The 13,084-nt window shown below is 33.7% G+C and overlaps 1 protein-coding gene across 1 annotated transcript in view; it reads right to left on the reverse strand.

The window, feature by feature from the left end:
- The window catches only part of DCX-EMAP (Doublecortin-domain-containing echinoderm-microtubule-associated protein), a 32,259-nt gene extending 19,553 nt beyond the window's left edge, over window positions 1–12,706 (reverse strand). Inside the window, exons 1-3 of the mRNA XM_089698960.1 lie at window positions 12,208–12,706; window positions 1,663–1,845; window positions 271–387 (exon numbers count right to left, since the gene is read on the reverse strand). Coding sequence (XP_089555086.1) covers window positions 271–387; window positions 1,663–1,845; window positions 12,208–12,705 — 798 coding nt within the window. The 5' untranslated portion in view covers window position 12,706. The remainder of the gene's footprint in view (window positions 1–270; window positions 388–1,662; window positions 1,846–12,207) is intronic.
- Between the last annotated feature and the right edge of the window lie 378 nt (window positions 12,707–13,084).

The raw sequence follows: 13,084 nt of genomic DNA on the forward strand, positions 1-13,084 counted from the left end.
TATTAATAAACAAATATATAATCATTAAAAACGTGTAATAAAATTATAAAGAAAACATGTAAGTGTCGATAGATGATACCTATAAATATACTCAAATTAACACAGAAGGTCAATCTGCCCAAAAGATAAATCGATCAGTGAAACACTTTTGAAATGCATCTGCCCTTAAATATATCGCGTTGTTAGGTAGAGCTTTTTCGCTTTGATTTAAATATAAGTAATTATTTCTTGTTGTATTTGGATAAATAATAAAGATAACAGTAATCTTACTTCTTGTCCGTTAATAGTGTACATCCTCTTAGCTCCACTCATTTTCAAAACTTGACCGAGATCTTCTAATACCTCTTCGAATGGTTGTGTTGTCCTTAGATTTAATAGCACGCGACACTGCAAAAAAAAGACGGGTTGCACTCCGGGAGTGCCGGCAGAAGTGAAAACTTGATTATTAACGTTGAGTTCTCTCCATCCGTCTTACGCTTTTTCGATCAGGTCACGTGTCCTGACGCGAGTTTAAGATTTTATACCGATTACAGAAAAAGTGCTCAACGCCGCTAAAGAAGTTTTCACTTCAAAAATCAGGCTTTAGAAATGTTATGAAACCATAATAAAACGTTCACAACAAGAACGATACATTTTTAAATCATAAATTTAATTCCTCAATCATCAAAACAATATCAAAAGTGGGGCTTTAATAAAATCATTTACCAAGGCCATAAACCTAAACTATACGGCACATAATTTATGACCTAAATGTGGAAATTGAAATTGTTTCACGTAGTTTATCGCCAAGGTTTTTGCATTGAAACCGTCCCAATAAACGGTATGAAAACCTTACTTTGGCTTCGCGTTTAGCGCCACTACACCCTTCAATTTAGTAGCGATAAGGGCTCAGAAAAGTACACGTTACTTAATCAAATTTTAATCGTTTCGTGCTAGTTTATTATAAATAGGACTTCATATCCAAGCTGTTTCATTAAAACTGGTTATTTTCTGACGTCTCACCTTTAATCAGCACACTGGATTTACTATTTGTTTCTTGAAGTTTCTAACGTAAAAATAAAATTAAAAATTGTACGATATGAAGTATGAACACGTAAGCTGTAAAATATGTTTAGACACGAACGGATTGTCTGTAGTAAAATATGTTGGTTTTCTAGTATTCACGAACAACGAAAGCTCGAATTTATGGACGGCAAATTCTATTTATGAGTTTATATCACATTTTGTCCACAATAGATAGGTAGTAAGTATCTTCTGAGCATTATCATTCGCAGAAGGCTTTATGCCTTACAATGTAACAGTTTACTTAAAAATTAAGTTCAGTTTAACTAATAGCATAAGATATAAATTTTCAAATACAAATAAAGCAATCAATATCCACGCTTAAACTCATGAAATTATTGTGTTCTTACTTCTTACCAGCCTTTATGAAACAAAGTTTGTATTAAGTCTTTCCCGGCTTTAAAGAGACTCAAAATATATTCTAATGGGCATTCTTCACAATGGGCAGCGTTGGTCCAAAAATGATCGCGCTATTACGACGATTATGAAAAAAACATCTACAACGACGGCCGATCATAGATATTTAGGCCCTCTACACTTGTGATTGCCCAACGCTGCCCATTGTGAAGAGGTTCCACAAACAAGTCGGTTAAAAATTACCTGTATAGAATGGTCCATATTATTAATGATCCGTATCACTCGTCCACTCGACGGTTTGCCACCCCCCGGGGGAGGGGCGTCTGACTCCGCTACCGATTGCTTGCGAGTGCCGGCGCGGGACCAGCCGCTGGCTGTGCTTGTACCACCGTACCACATGCCGTTCTTTTTGCCGTAGCTTGCCGCCTGTAGAAGGATATGAGCTTTAGGTGGTATAGAATATTAGTAGTAGAATATATTCTCTGTTTGAAGATTGTGGGCTTTTATTTAAAATCTTCGAGTTGGTTTGTGTATAAAATAGGGAATTGTCTTTGCAAAGAGAGATTTATGATGGCTTTGTTTGAAGGTGTATAAATTATTGCATACCTAATCTAGTTGCAATAAAATTATGTGGACAAGATCTTAACATAATCTGTCGTCAGTAAAAGGACCGTAAATAAATTCATTTTGGAAATGAACATACAATATACAATCATGGAAGTTGAAGTTTAATTTTTAGTAGTAAATAAGTGTGATTCAGATAAAATTCATTGTTAGCCATAATATATTGTAGAGAATATCTAAGCATATGAATAGTATCTTCTCTTTGAATAAAAAACATCAATTAAAATTCAGGCTTTCAAGACACTTAGTGCAAAACAAAGGTTGCTGAAACCGAGCCGCTAATATAATTTAATACATAGTTAACAAAGTGAAAGTAATTTATCATGTTCCAGTATACAGTTCGTGATTAACCTTTAAAGTGAGTTTTATGTAAATCATTTCGATACTCCATTGAGCGCGTGCGACTTGGACGTAACACATTTATAGTAGTTTATTAGAAATTTTATAACCTTATGGAAACATTGCTGTTACATTTCAGATGTTTTTTGTAATTTCTCAACGTTACGGCTTTTAACCCAGATTGTATAACCTAATTCCAAGCAAATTATACGAAGGAATGTTCATTACCTCGCAAGAAAGACGACAAAATATTTTGCGAAAAATATTTTTAAAGAATGTTGCAATGTTGATTATGTTTTGTGTGTTTACGCAGACGGTTTGCGCACATAAAATAATTGATAATTACAATTAACATTTTTTATTGAACATTAAATAAGGATCGTTTTAATTTATTTGCTGTATTGGCAAATTATAAAGGATTTATTTATTTATAAGGATTATGCATATTATAAGTTATACCCACTCACAATATTTTTTTTAAATGTTTAAAATATATAAATATACATTATAAAATATAAATTAAATTAATTTTTTTGTAATTGGTATGTTAAAAGTGTATAGTAGGAACAAGGCATCATAATTATTTGGCTCGTTGTTATATCTCTACACCTATTACTATTATAATAGTTATCAAAATTACCTATGTGTTCAAATTATTATGTGTATAATTAAATTACAAAATTATTATTAAAAATAAAAAAAAATACATAATACACCGCTGCTCGTAAAAACTCACCGTGAGATTGTCAGTGATTCTCAAATTCTCCGCACTTTTCGCGTAATAACGGATCCTTATTCGTGATATTTTGCACTAGTGTAGGGAACGGCGAGCGACTGACCACTGGCCGGGGTAAACAAATCCGACTGGATAAGTCCTTGGCCGATAGCCGACCGTACCTCAAGGACAAAGCTTATCGTTTTCACGCGTGCAATTAGAATATCCAACCCGAATGACCCCCTGGGTACCCGTCACGTAAAAACTTTCGGTGGACTTTAAGAATGCTTTGTTTCTCTCAAAGGGTCTTCTGTAGTGGTTTTTGTTTTGTACTCTAGAGCGTGTACAAGCGATGAGGGAATATGTCGCGAGCGAGGTCACGTCAGAAATTGCTGCATAGAAAACGGACTGCGGTGTTTTACGCGATTAATACTTTCGGTATATCAGTTAATTGACTTCTTTGTGTTGTGTGTCACAGTATAGAAACAATTAAGATCGTTAAGATCTTCGTTTTTGTATAACTTAATTGCTTCATTTGGTAGGTGTTTTGCACGCCTCATAAGCTAAGCGTTGAGGTGGGTACTACTGTCACTTCGCGCAAAACATCTGATTTTTCAAACTTAAAATGTCTTTATGTATCATACATTGCACTTGTAAGATAATACATACACACACATATTAAGAAAAAACACTATTTTTAACGTTCATGATATTTTTGATGTTATTTTTGTTATTTAAACTAGTTAAAAAACAGTTTAAAAAAGTTCTGTCTTGGACGTCCGTGTGTCTGTATGTGCGGATCCTTTTTCTTGTTAACACGATAGCGACCGAAATACTTTACTAATCGAGTCTTTTTTTTTCTCTTACGCTTGAGTATGCTCAGGAATAGAACCCTTTCATTTTTCAGGGTCTGATTCGATGTGGTTTAATTGTTATTAAATAAACAAAAATAATAATTAATAAATATTTATTAAAAAAAAATTATGAGGCGTGCACTTTTGGATTTTCCAAATTATTTGTTTTTCATTTACTCTCGAAAGATTTTATATAAGTATAACTAGATAAAACATAGAATAGATTATAATTTGTATTCATATAAGCCGGTAATTAATTTCCCTTTGCTAAAGTATATGAAAAAATATCTTAGGTTAAAAGCAATATACTGCATGCATTGCTTAGGCGCTCTGGAAAAGCCGGGTCTTATTTTTGAATAATTTGTATTTTTATAACAAGCTAAGCCTTTAGCTAAGCGTTAATGTAATGCCGATTATCGCTTTTTCCCTAAAATTTTGAATACCATACAGTCTGTGTAAGTGTTTGTATGTGTGATTATTGTCACCATAAGCCCATATAGGTATACACTATACCAATCTACGTGATCTTTATTATACATCATTCTACATGTGAAATGTATGCGATAAAATACAACTTACTGGTGGTGGCGTGTAGACTGGCAGTGAAATGACGGTGAAGGCGTCGTCGTCGCTGTCCACCATCGAATTAGCTAACCAGCGGTATCTGCTTGGGCGCCACACGTTTATTTCTTTTGATAACTAACGTCTTTAATGTAAGCGCTTTTTACGCTGCAAACCTCTTGTAAGTTAAGCTGCAAGCGCTTTACGCTGGAATTTTTCTTGGTTTTAGAAGAGCAGTTAAGCGCTTTTTACGCTGCAAATGTCTGGTAATTTTAGATGCGAGCGCTTTTACGCTGGATTTTATGCAATTTTTTTTTATTTTAAATATGTTTTAGGGGTTTCTGTAAATGGGACAACAACGATAGGTATGAATTGATATGGTTAGTAAATGAAAATGTACCATGTGCGTGCGCAGTCAAAATACTGCGTGTATGAAATGAATGTAGATGTAGTGAGTATATTGTTTATGTATGTATGGCGTATGATAATTTTTATTTCTCTAGATTAAATTATTATTAAGTTTGGTAACTTTTGTCAAATGCGTCTCGAATCTCGATATAATCGATTTTTAAGTTGGTTAATATAAGTATTGATAACTACCACATCGGAAAGTTTTGTAATTTCATAAAATAGGTAGTTAACGAACGTGCATTTTGAAACTGCAAATATGAATATCAATTTTGTGAGCAGAGAAAAGCTTTCTAGAAAAATCATTTGTAAATAAAGTCTTTACGTTGGGCTTTTAGAAATGCCTTCATACTTCAATATTACATAAATGTAAAATATTTCTTCACGTATAAATAAATCCACACGCGAGCTTTCATATAAATATTTTGAATAACTCTTATTTTTTTAACGACCTCTCTATGGTTAGGTTTTTTTACGCAAAGATTCGAACTCTATCAATAATTCCATTAAAAGGATTTCAGATTTTTAGTTTAATTAATAGCTCCTAACAAAAAAGAAAATTAAAAATTATCTTACCAAAATATTTTAGCTGTAGGTATATCTTTAAAGCTTACGAATATTAAAAGTGTTTTTCATGTTATGACTCCGGAAGGGAGGAGGGTAAAAATCACATATCTATATGCTTACTTAAAATATGAAACAATTTTAAATACACATTATATACCATTTTTTTGTTTACTATATTGTATTACACCAAATACCCCGAATTTTTATAGTCTAAATTTCAAAATGTTTTTACAACACGAGATTGTATTTACCGACTTGGCTGAATAATAAATAATTATTTGATTACTCGTTTAAATGTCACTCGCGTTCAGTACCTCCACTCAAGTTCAAGTACCTAGCTATCATGCTCTGAGTAAAGCCTTGTTCATAATGAACCAGCTTTGTACTGAAAGATTCCTTCTACATATAAGCGTAGGGTTTATGTAGATGGTTGTATGTATGTTGCTCGAAGAAAAGCTCTCTAACTTTAACGATTGTTTTAAATAGTTTATTGGCGATTGATTCTTAGCTGATTACAATTTTGTTTTTACTATTATCAGGTGCTTTTCTTGTCTTATTAACAGTTTTTCTGTGTATTTTATAATTTAGATTATATGTAAATGTAATCTTGGATGAAACTTTTTGGAATTTTATTATTAGAGAGATATATTATACCTATGAGAAACATAGATATAACAGTCGTTATTATTTTCATGTTTATGTGATCATGGGTTTAGTATAATGATAACTTTTTTAGTATTTAACATAAAACGGATATGACGTGGGTCCAATGCAAATGAAACGATTTGCATACAGTGCAACTTCACATCAAAAGATATATGATTCAATGATACCATGCATTCGCTTTTTAATTTAATATTGTTTGTATCAAATATATGAGCTCGTAAACAAAATGAATTCACGAACGAACGAGTGCTATAATGTATGAATTTCAAGCAATGGAAGCTTAAATATTTATGAAGAATGAAGAATTTCGTTACGTGTTTAATTTAAAATTTCCAAATTCTTATTAAGAACCGTTATATATACTGGTATACGAGGGCTAAAGGTTTTTTTTTTTTATAGACGTAAAGACTTTTATCACTATCACTAAGACACTGAATGCACCGAGCTCTATCGAACAATTAAGACCATATAAAAGAAACGTCGTAGTTCCTAGACTCCATATGGGGTACTAGGCCCCACAACAGCTGATAGAACCGCACTAACAAAACAAAGCCACCGCGACTTATCACAGAAGGCACTCAGCGCCAACATCACGTACGCGGAAATAAACTTTATGCTAATGAAATAGAGTTCCTATTTCCCATTACGAGGTATGCGAATGAGACGGCGGGTTACGATCAACTATTTGGATTTGAATACATTGTTGGGAGGGGCTGGTTCTGTCCAAGGTCGCTCTCTACAGTCCACGCAAGTTATACTGCCCACCGTAAGTAAAGCCTGATACACATCGACGATATACAATTAGAACCCTTTTATGGAGGTCTCACGTGTAACTAAGAGCCACAATGTCACGAAGGGACCGCGCGATAAGCTTGAGATTACGCATAACGAAATTAAGAATATTAGGCGAAGGTTGGAGAGACCTTGATCCATTTTTTTTTAATTTGGTACTTGTGACATAATGAAATATTGTTGGTTTTCGTGATAATATTTGCGCTAATAATAAATACGCAGTTATTGTTAACGACGTGGGGAAATAAAACAAATACGTTTCAGTTACAACGCTCTATTAACCTAAATTAATTTCGGGTTGATATAGGTTAATAGGGCAATTTTACCAAACCAAGGATTTGAGACACATAAATTTGGTTAAAATTGTTATTTCTCTACAATGTAAATTTGTTAGAAAATAAATTATAGGTAGAGTGTAAACACATTTGTTAGTTTATTTTGCGTTTGACGCATGGTAATAAAGTGAGAATTAGCGATAGTTACGACGAGATGATAAAATTTTCTAAAGCTTTGACTACAAGAAAAGTTCACACGGATTACTCCTGCTTCCTGTCAGCCTAAGCTTCATACATAAAAAAATATTAACTATTGTAATAATACAAAAATTCATCAATACATATGTCCACAGCCTTACATCGCGATTTACTGACCGTTCGGACGTCTGACCTAAATCCCTAATTTCGACAGGCCCTGCCCGATACAATGCGATCGCTCCGAGCCCGGAAAATGCAGTTTATGCAATGCCATGCAATCTATATCGATATCGTATTAAATTTCAAGGAATTTCTAAACGTTTTCCTATGGGTTAGGTTTGGAGCCTCATTTTACATAGAGGACTTTCGACATCAATTTTCTGTTTTTTGATATCTGTAATAGTTACGGAACAATCGCCTGTGCACACTTAAGGAATACCTACACCCTGTTTTATACTATTCTTTCAGTATCATAATATAATAAGACGTCGTTTTTACGTAACAGAAAGCTTTTACCATGAGTTTACTCGTATCCCAGTCCCACCTTTCAAACCCTCATTACACACAAAGCATTGAGTAATCTTATTTCACCCTAAACAAAATTACTTTGCTTCTCAATTATCTTACGTTTGGAGCTGTATTATATAACTAGCGGTCCGCCCCGGCTTCGCCCGTGGTACATATTTACGTTTTCCAGGATACAATAATATAGCCTATGCGGATTCGGAAGAATCCCTCTAAGTAATGGTAAAAGAAATTTTGAAATCGGTCTAGTAGTTTTTGAGCCTATTCAATACAAAAATACAAAGGTTTCCTCTTTGTAATATTAGTATAGATAAGTAAACCATTAGACTAATATTTTGTTTATATTATGATTGTTATTACAATAATAAGACACAAAAAATGTTAATTGTATATAGTGGAGTAGACGTTAAGGTTTTGAGCAATATTGTGAGTTGTGACGCATGACTCTGCTTCAATTAACAAATATTTGTGCTTTCTTTAACCACCGTATATTTGACCTATAGTTAAAGTTATGAATAGTTAAGTAATTGAAATTATATATTACTGAGAAGCTGTTTATTGGAAGCTTTTATGAATGTTAAGTAAGTAGATATTATATGCCTGTGTTTATGTTTTACAGTCGGTTTCTTTTGTGTACCTTGCCACAATGATTGTATGTTTTTTTTTTTATCTTTAGGTAGCGAAAATGACACTCAATGTTTCGGTTACATAATTACAAACATCCAATATAACTGTTTTATAGTTCAATCTGAATATAGTTGAACTTTAAAATGTAAATTTAACCGATAATTGTAGAGGTTTCACAAATGAATTTATTTTTAACGGCGCGTTAAAAGTAAAATTTCAACATCTCATCATGGCAATACCGTCACATCATGGAGGAGGCAACGATTTTGTTATCTTTGAAGTTACACTTTTGACACACACACGCTCTTTTTTTAATCAATTATATCATTAGTCCGGGATACATCGCCCATTTTTGCAAGTGATTACTATCAAGCTAATTTTTCGTGAGTAGCTTTATTTTGATGAGATGCCCAATAATTTCATGTACAAAACTCTCGATTGTGGTAGCTACCAGAGGGAACAAGGATAAAATATTTTGATTTGATGGTTCTCAAATATTAATTACTAACTGAATGTTTTTTTTTTGTTCAATCTCAAGATAATTATCTAAATTATTCGAAAAAATATTTGTCCTACAAAATCTATGGTTTGATCAAAGAGTCCCCCTTTCCAATGTGTATCGATAACGAAGTCATCATAAATGATTACTAACCAGCTGATTTTTTTATTTTCACTTATTTAATACTTATATAATCCAACAGACATATTGTCCTACAAATTGCGTAATAAATATTTGAGAACCATCAAATCAAAAATTTTTATCCTTGTTACCTCTGTAAGCTACCACAATCGAGAGTTTCGTACATGAAATTATTGGGCATCTCATCAAAATAAAGCTACTCACGAAAAATTTGCTTGATAGTAATCACTTGCAAAAATGGGCGATGTATCCCGGACCTTAAATAACAGCTTTGATCGAAATTGTATCTGCAACATGACTTCACAGGCACGCCTTGGTCGTTAAGATGCCGCATTTTTACTTTAACAAAACTATGGTGTGAAAGGAATTTAACTAAAGTATATAGTAGGTTATTACCTAGAGGCTATTTATTGTTTACTGGTAATAATTACGTGATCTTGGTCGTACTGAACTCGATATATTATATTATAATAATTTAAATAAATTATAGTACTTTAAACAAAGTTTATTTTACCTTTTACAATGTACATACGAACTGATTTTAACTTCTTTGATTTTTTCAAATTATAATTAATTTTTTGAAAAATATTATGAATATCATTGAACTTATATATTTACTTTATAGTTATTAATATAAACTATAATTTCCAAACAATCGTATATTGATGTATGTAATATGAAATATATATAAACAAATCACAACAAATATGTATCACTACCCCTCTAATTTAATTTATCGATCCATTACTAGTTTAGGTAAGATATCACTAATATAATAATCACACATTTAATTATAATAATCGTCGATTTACTAGAAGTTACGCGTATTAGATGCTACGCCTCTACGCCGCTACAACGCTACGGTCACCTACGATACTACGAATATGCTACGCAACTTGAATAAACGAGATTTATGTACATTACTCACTCGGTAATGTTTATTCATGATTCTTTAATTTGCGTAGTAATTGATATTATGAAAATTTCATACGTGATACGTTAATTATAGTAGTTTTAATTAAAAGGGTCGCCAAACAAGCAATATATAAATTGTTAGTATAAGATTCAGTTTGTATTAAGATCAGTAATAAATAAATAAAATAAGTAAGAATTATTAATTGAGATAATTTATAGATTTGGTGGATAAAAACTGATTTGGTACCATGGACATCATTCTTTTATCCGTGTACTCATGGCTGTTCCTAATTTAAACATAAACATTCTACAACTTTAAAAAGCTTTAATTAATCAAGCATATTGTTATCAAACCGAAGCCACTAAAACTGTGTTAGACAGTGCGCGCACGAGCAACTTTGTCTCCGCAACTATTTTGTCTCCGCAACTATTTTGTCTCTCCACCCATGGGCTAGTATGAAAGTGCGCGCACGTAGCGACGCAACTCCCCATACAAATTGATGGGAGAGACAAAATAGTTGCGGAGACAAAGTTGCTCGTGCGCGCTGGCTCTTACACAAACAACGTGTTTTAAACAAAGAAACATTTCATTCCACAGGACGTATAATGAACACAAAGCATTAATTTCATTGCGGCAATAGCTCATGCGTTTAAAGATTAGATGTTAAGGTTCTACCGTGATGCATTGTAAGTGCAAGGTGGAGCATTGCCCCCTGAAACGATGCCAACCGGCCGCTTGCTTGTGTTCATATTCTATATACAGCTTAGTTTGAATTCATTTATTCACTTAAGTTTTAAATAATTAACGTTTTGAACGTTAGTGTTGTCGTGGAAAAGGTTGAATTGGATATAGCTTATTGACACAGGATATCAAGATTTTGTTATCTATACTAATATTATAAAGCTGAAGAGTTTGTTTATTTGTTAACGCGCTAATCTCGGGAACTACTGGTCTGATTTGAAAAATTATTTCGGCGTTAGATGGCTAATTTATCGAGGAAGGTTATAGGTATATCATCACGCTACGGCCAACAGGAGTGGAGGGTGGTGAAACCGCGCGGAGAACTAGTTTAAGATAAAATAGATACCAATGTTTTTGTTTATTTAGTTAGATACGTCTCGTCCTCGATAAAAGATAAAAGTAAATAATGAAAAATGTAAATATATCTAGTACGATGTCGTGTATACTGTCTGGTAACATATCATAATTATATTCTGTAAAAGTTATTCACGAAAACGTGCCCTGTTATGTAATTAAAGAAACTGCAGAATTGTATACCCGCACCAATTTTCCATGCAACTAAATAAAAATATAATAATACATAATCAGAGCAATCAAGAGTTTTCAGAAACGAATACAACAAACATTAGGTTCTGCGTAATTATTCGGTTTCCTTAAACGATATAACATCGTTTACGTTGAATTTGTTTGCAATTAGTTTCTTGTATTGAAGAAAATTGGTTATGTAATCAAAATGCAAATAGTGAGGACTCGAATGGTGCGTGCCTTATCCTGTGACCTAAATCTGGGCAAGGACGTAGCCTCGAACGGAATGATTTAAACTAAATACCCTAAATATTACAATTACGATCATTGGGTGCTTGATGAGGGCCAAATGATGAGGATTGATGAGAGCTAGCCCATATGGGACATTGTTTGCAATACCTTATAGTGGCTGCCTAAGTTAGCTTTGTATATTTTGTAATTTACAAAATTAATTGATATAATCATATGCGTATCGTTATTTTCTTATGAAGCCAATTTATCGCATTATTTATATTGTTGGTACTAACGTCCTAATATTTTGTATCTACCTGTATGAAAAAACTCGAGGCTTATAATTTGGCTATAAAATACAAAAATTAAGTAGAAACAAATGAGACAGGACGTGGCATTATTTACTACGTGTTATTAAATATTAGAAGTAAAGCAAATGGTGTGATCGTATCGCGCCACGTTAACTTATATACTTCTTTTGGCACGGGTCACGCACGGCACATGTGCTCATGACTAATTATTTCAACTTACCTTTAATTTATAACCTATTACCAAGAAAACGAGGTCAGATATGAAATACTTACTTTGAACGTCTTGTACGACGACACGACGTAGGACGCCCCGTCTTCTAACTCCTCCAGTCTATATTTCCGATCGCCGTCCATCCCAAAGATGAATCTTGCACCACGTGGAAGCTCCAATCTCTCAGACAATCTATCTAGCAACGCGTCCATGGACACCAAGTCTCTACCCGGCTTGAATCGGAATTCAACGCCGGGATGAAACGGATCCCCATTCCGATAGAAAGTCACCCGTCTGGCCTTCCAGTAATTGAGATTTGCGTATCGGCTGACCGGTTCCGGTCTAACTGGTCGTACAGTGGCTTCGGAACCTTCAGATATATCATCTGTTCTTTGCGGTGGAGACGCTGGACGTGATGCGCGCCATTCTGATTCCTTTTCATCGTCAGAAGCTGCCTGCTGGTCTTGTTCCTGGGGTACGGGGTCCACTGGAGGCGGCTCAGCGACCTGCGAACGAGTGCGTGGTTTTGGACACGGTTTGTTTTGCAGACGACGCGACATTACGCGCGAAAATTCAGCGGTCGACTGGGCAATGAGTGGTCAGTGACGTTGCGGTTACTCCATCGACTACGCATGAAATAGATAGGCTCATTCATGCTATTTAATTCTAGCATGACCTTCAGTTTGCAAAGTTTTTATATTATAGTAACACGTGTCGAACTGAAATACGTATACAGTACAAATTGTATTTAATTATACAACATTCGTGAGTAAGAAACTTAGACATTTATAAATGTAAAATTATGTCCAATTATGTTAATATTAGGTCAGCACTGCAATTTTTCAAGTTAACCTAACGTCAAGTAATCAATAGATCTTTTTGATAACTTTAACTAGTTGTAGGCTTACTGCGTGACTAAGTAACTTTAAGCATGACCAC

The sequence above is a fragment of the Colias philodice genome, chromosome 9 (genome assembly GCF_061535455.1).
Source record: "Colias philodice isolate Cphi_HAF_F1 chromosome 9, ilColPhil1 Martin Lab GWU primary, whole genome shotgun sequence".
Classification (NCBI taxonomy): domain Eukaryota; kingdom Metazoa; phylum Arthropoda; class Insecta; order Lepidoptera; family Pieridae; genus Colias; species Colias philodice.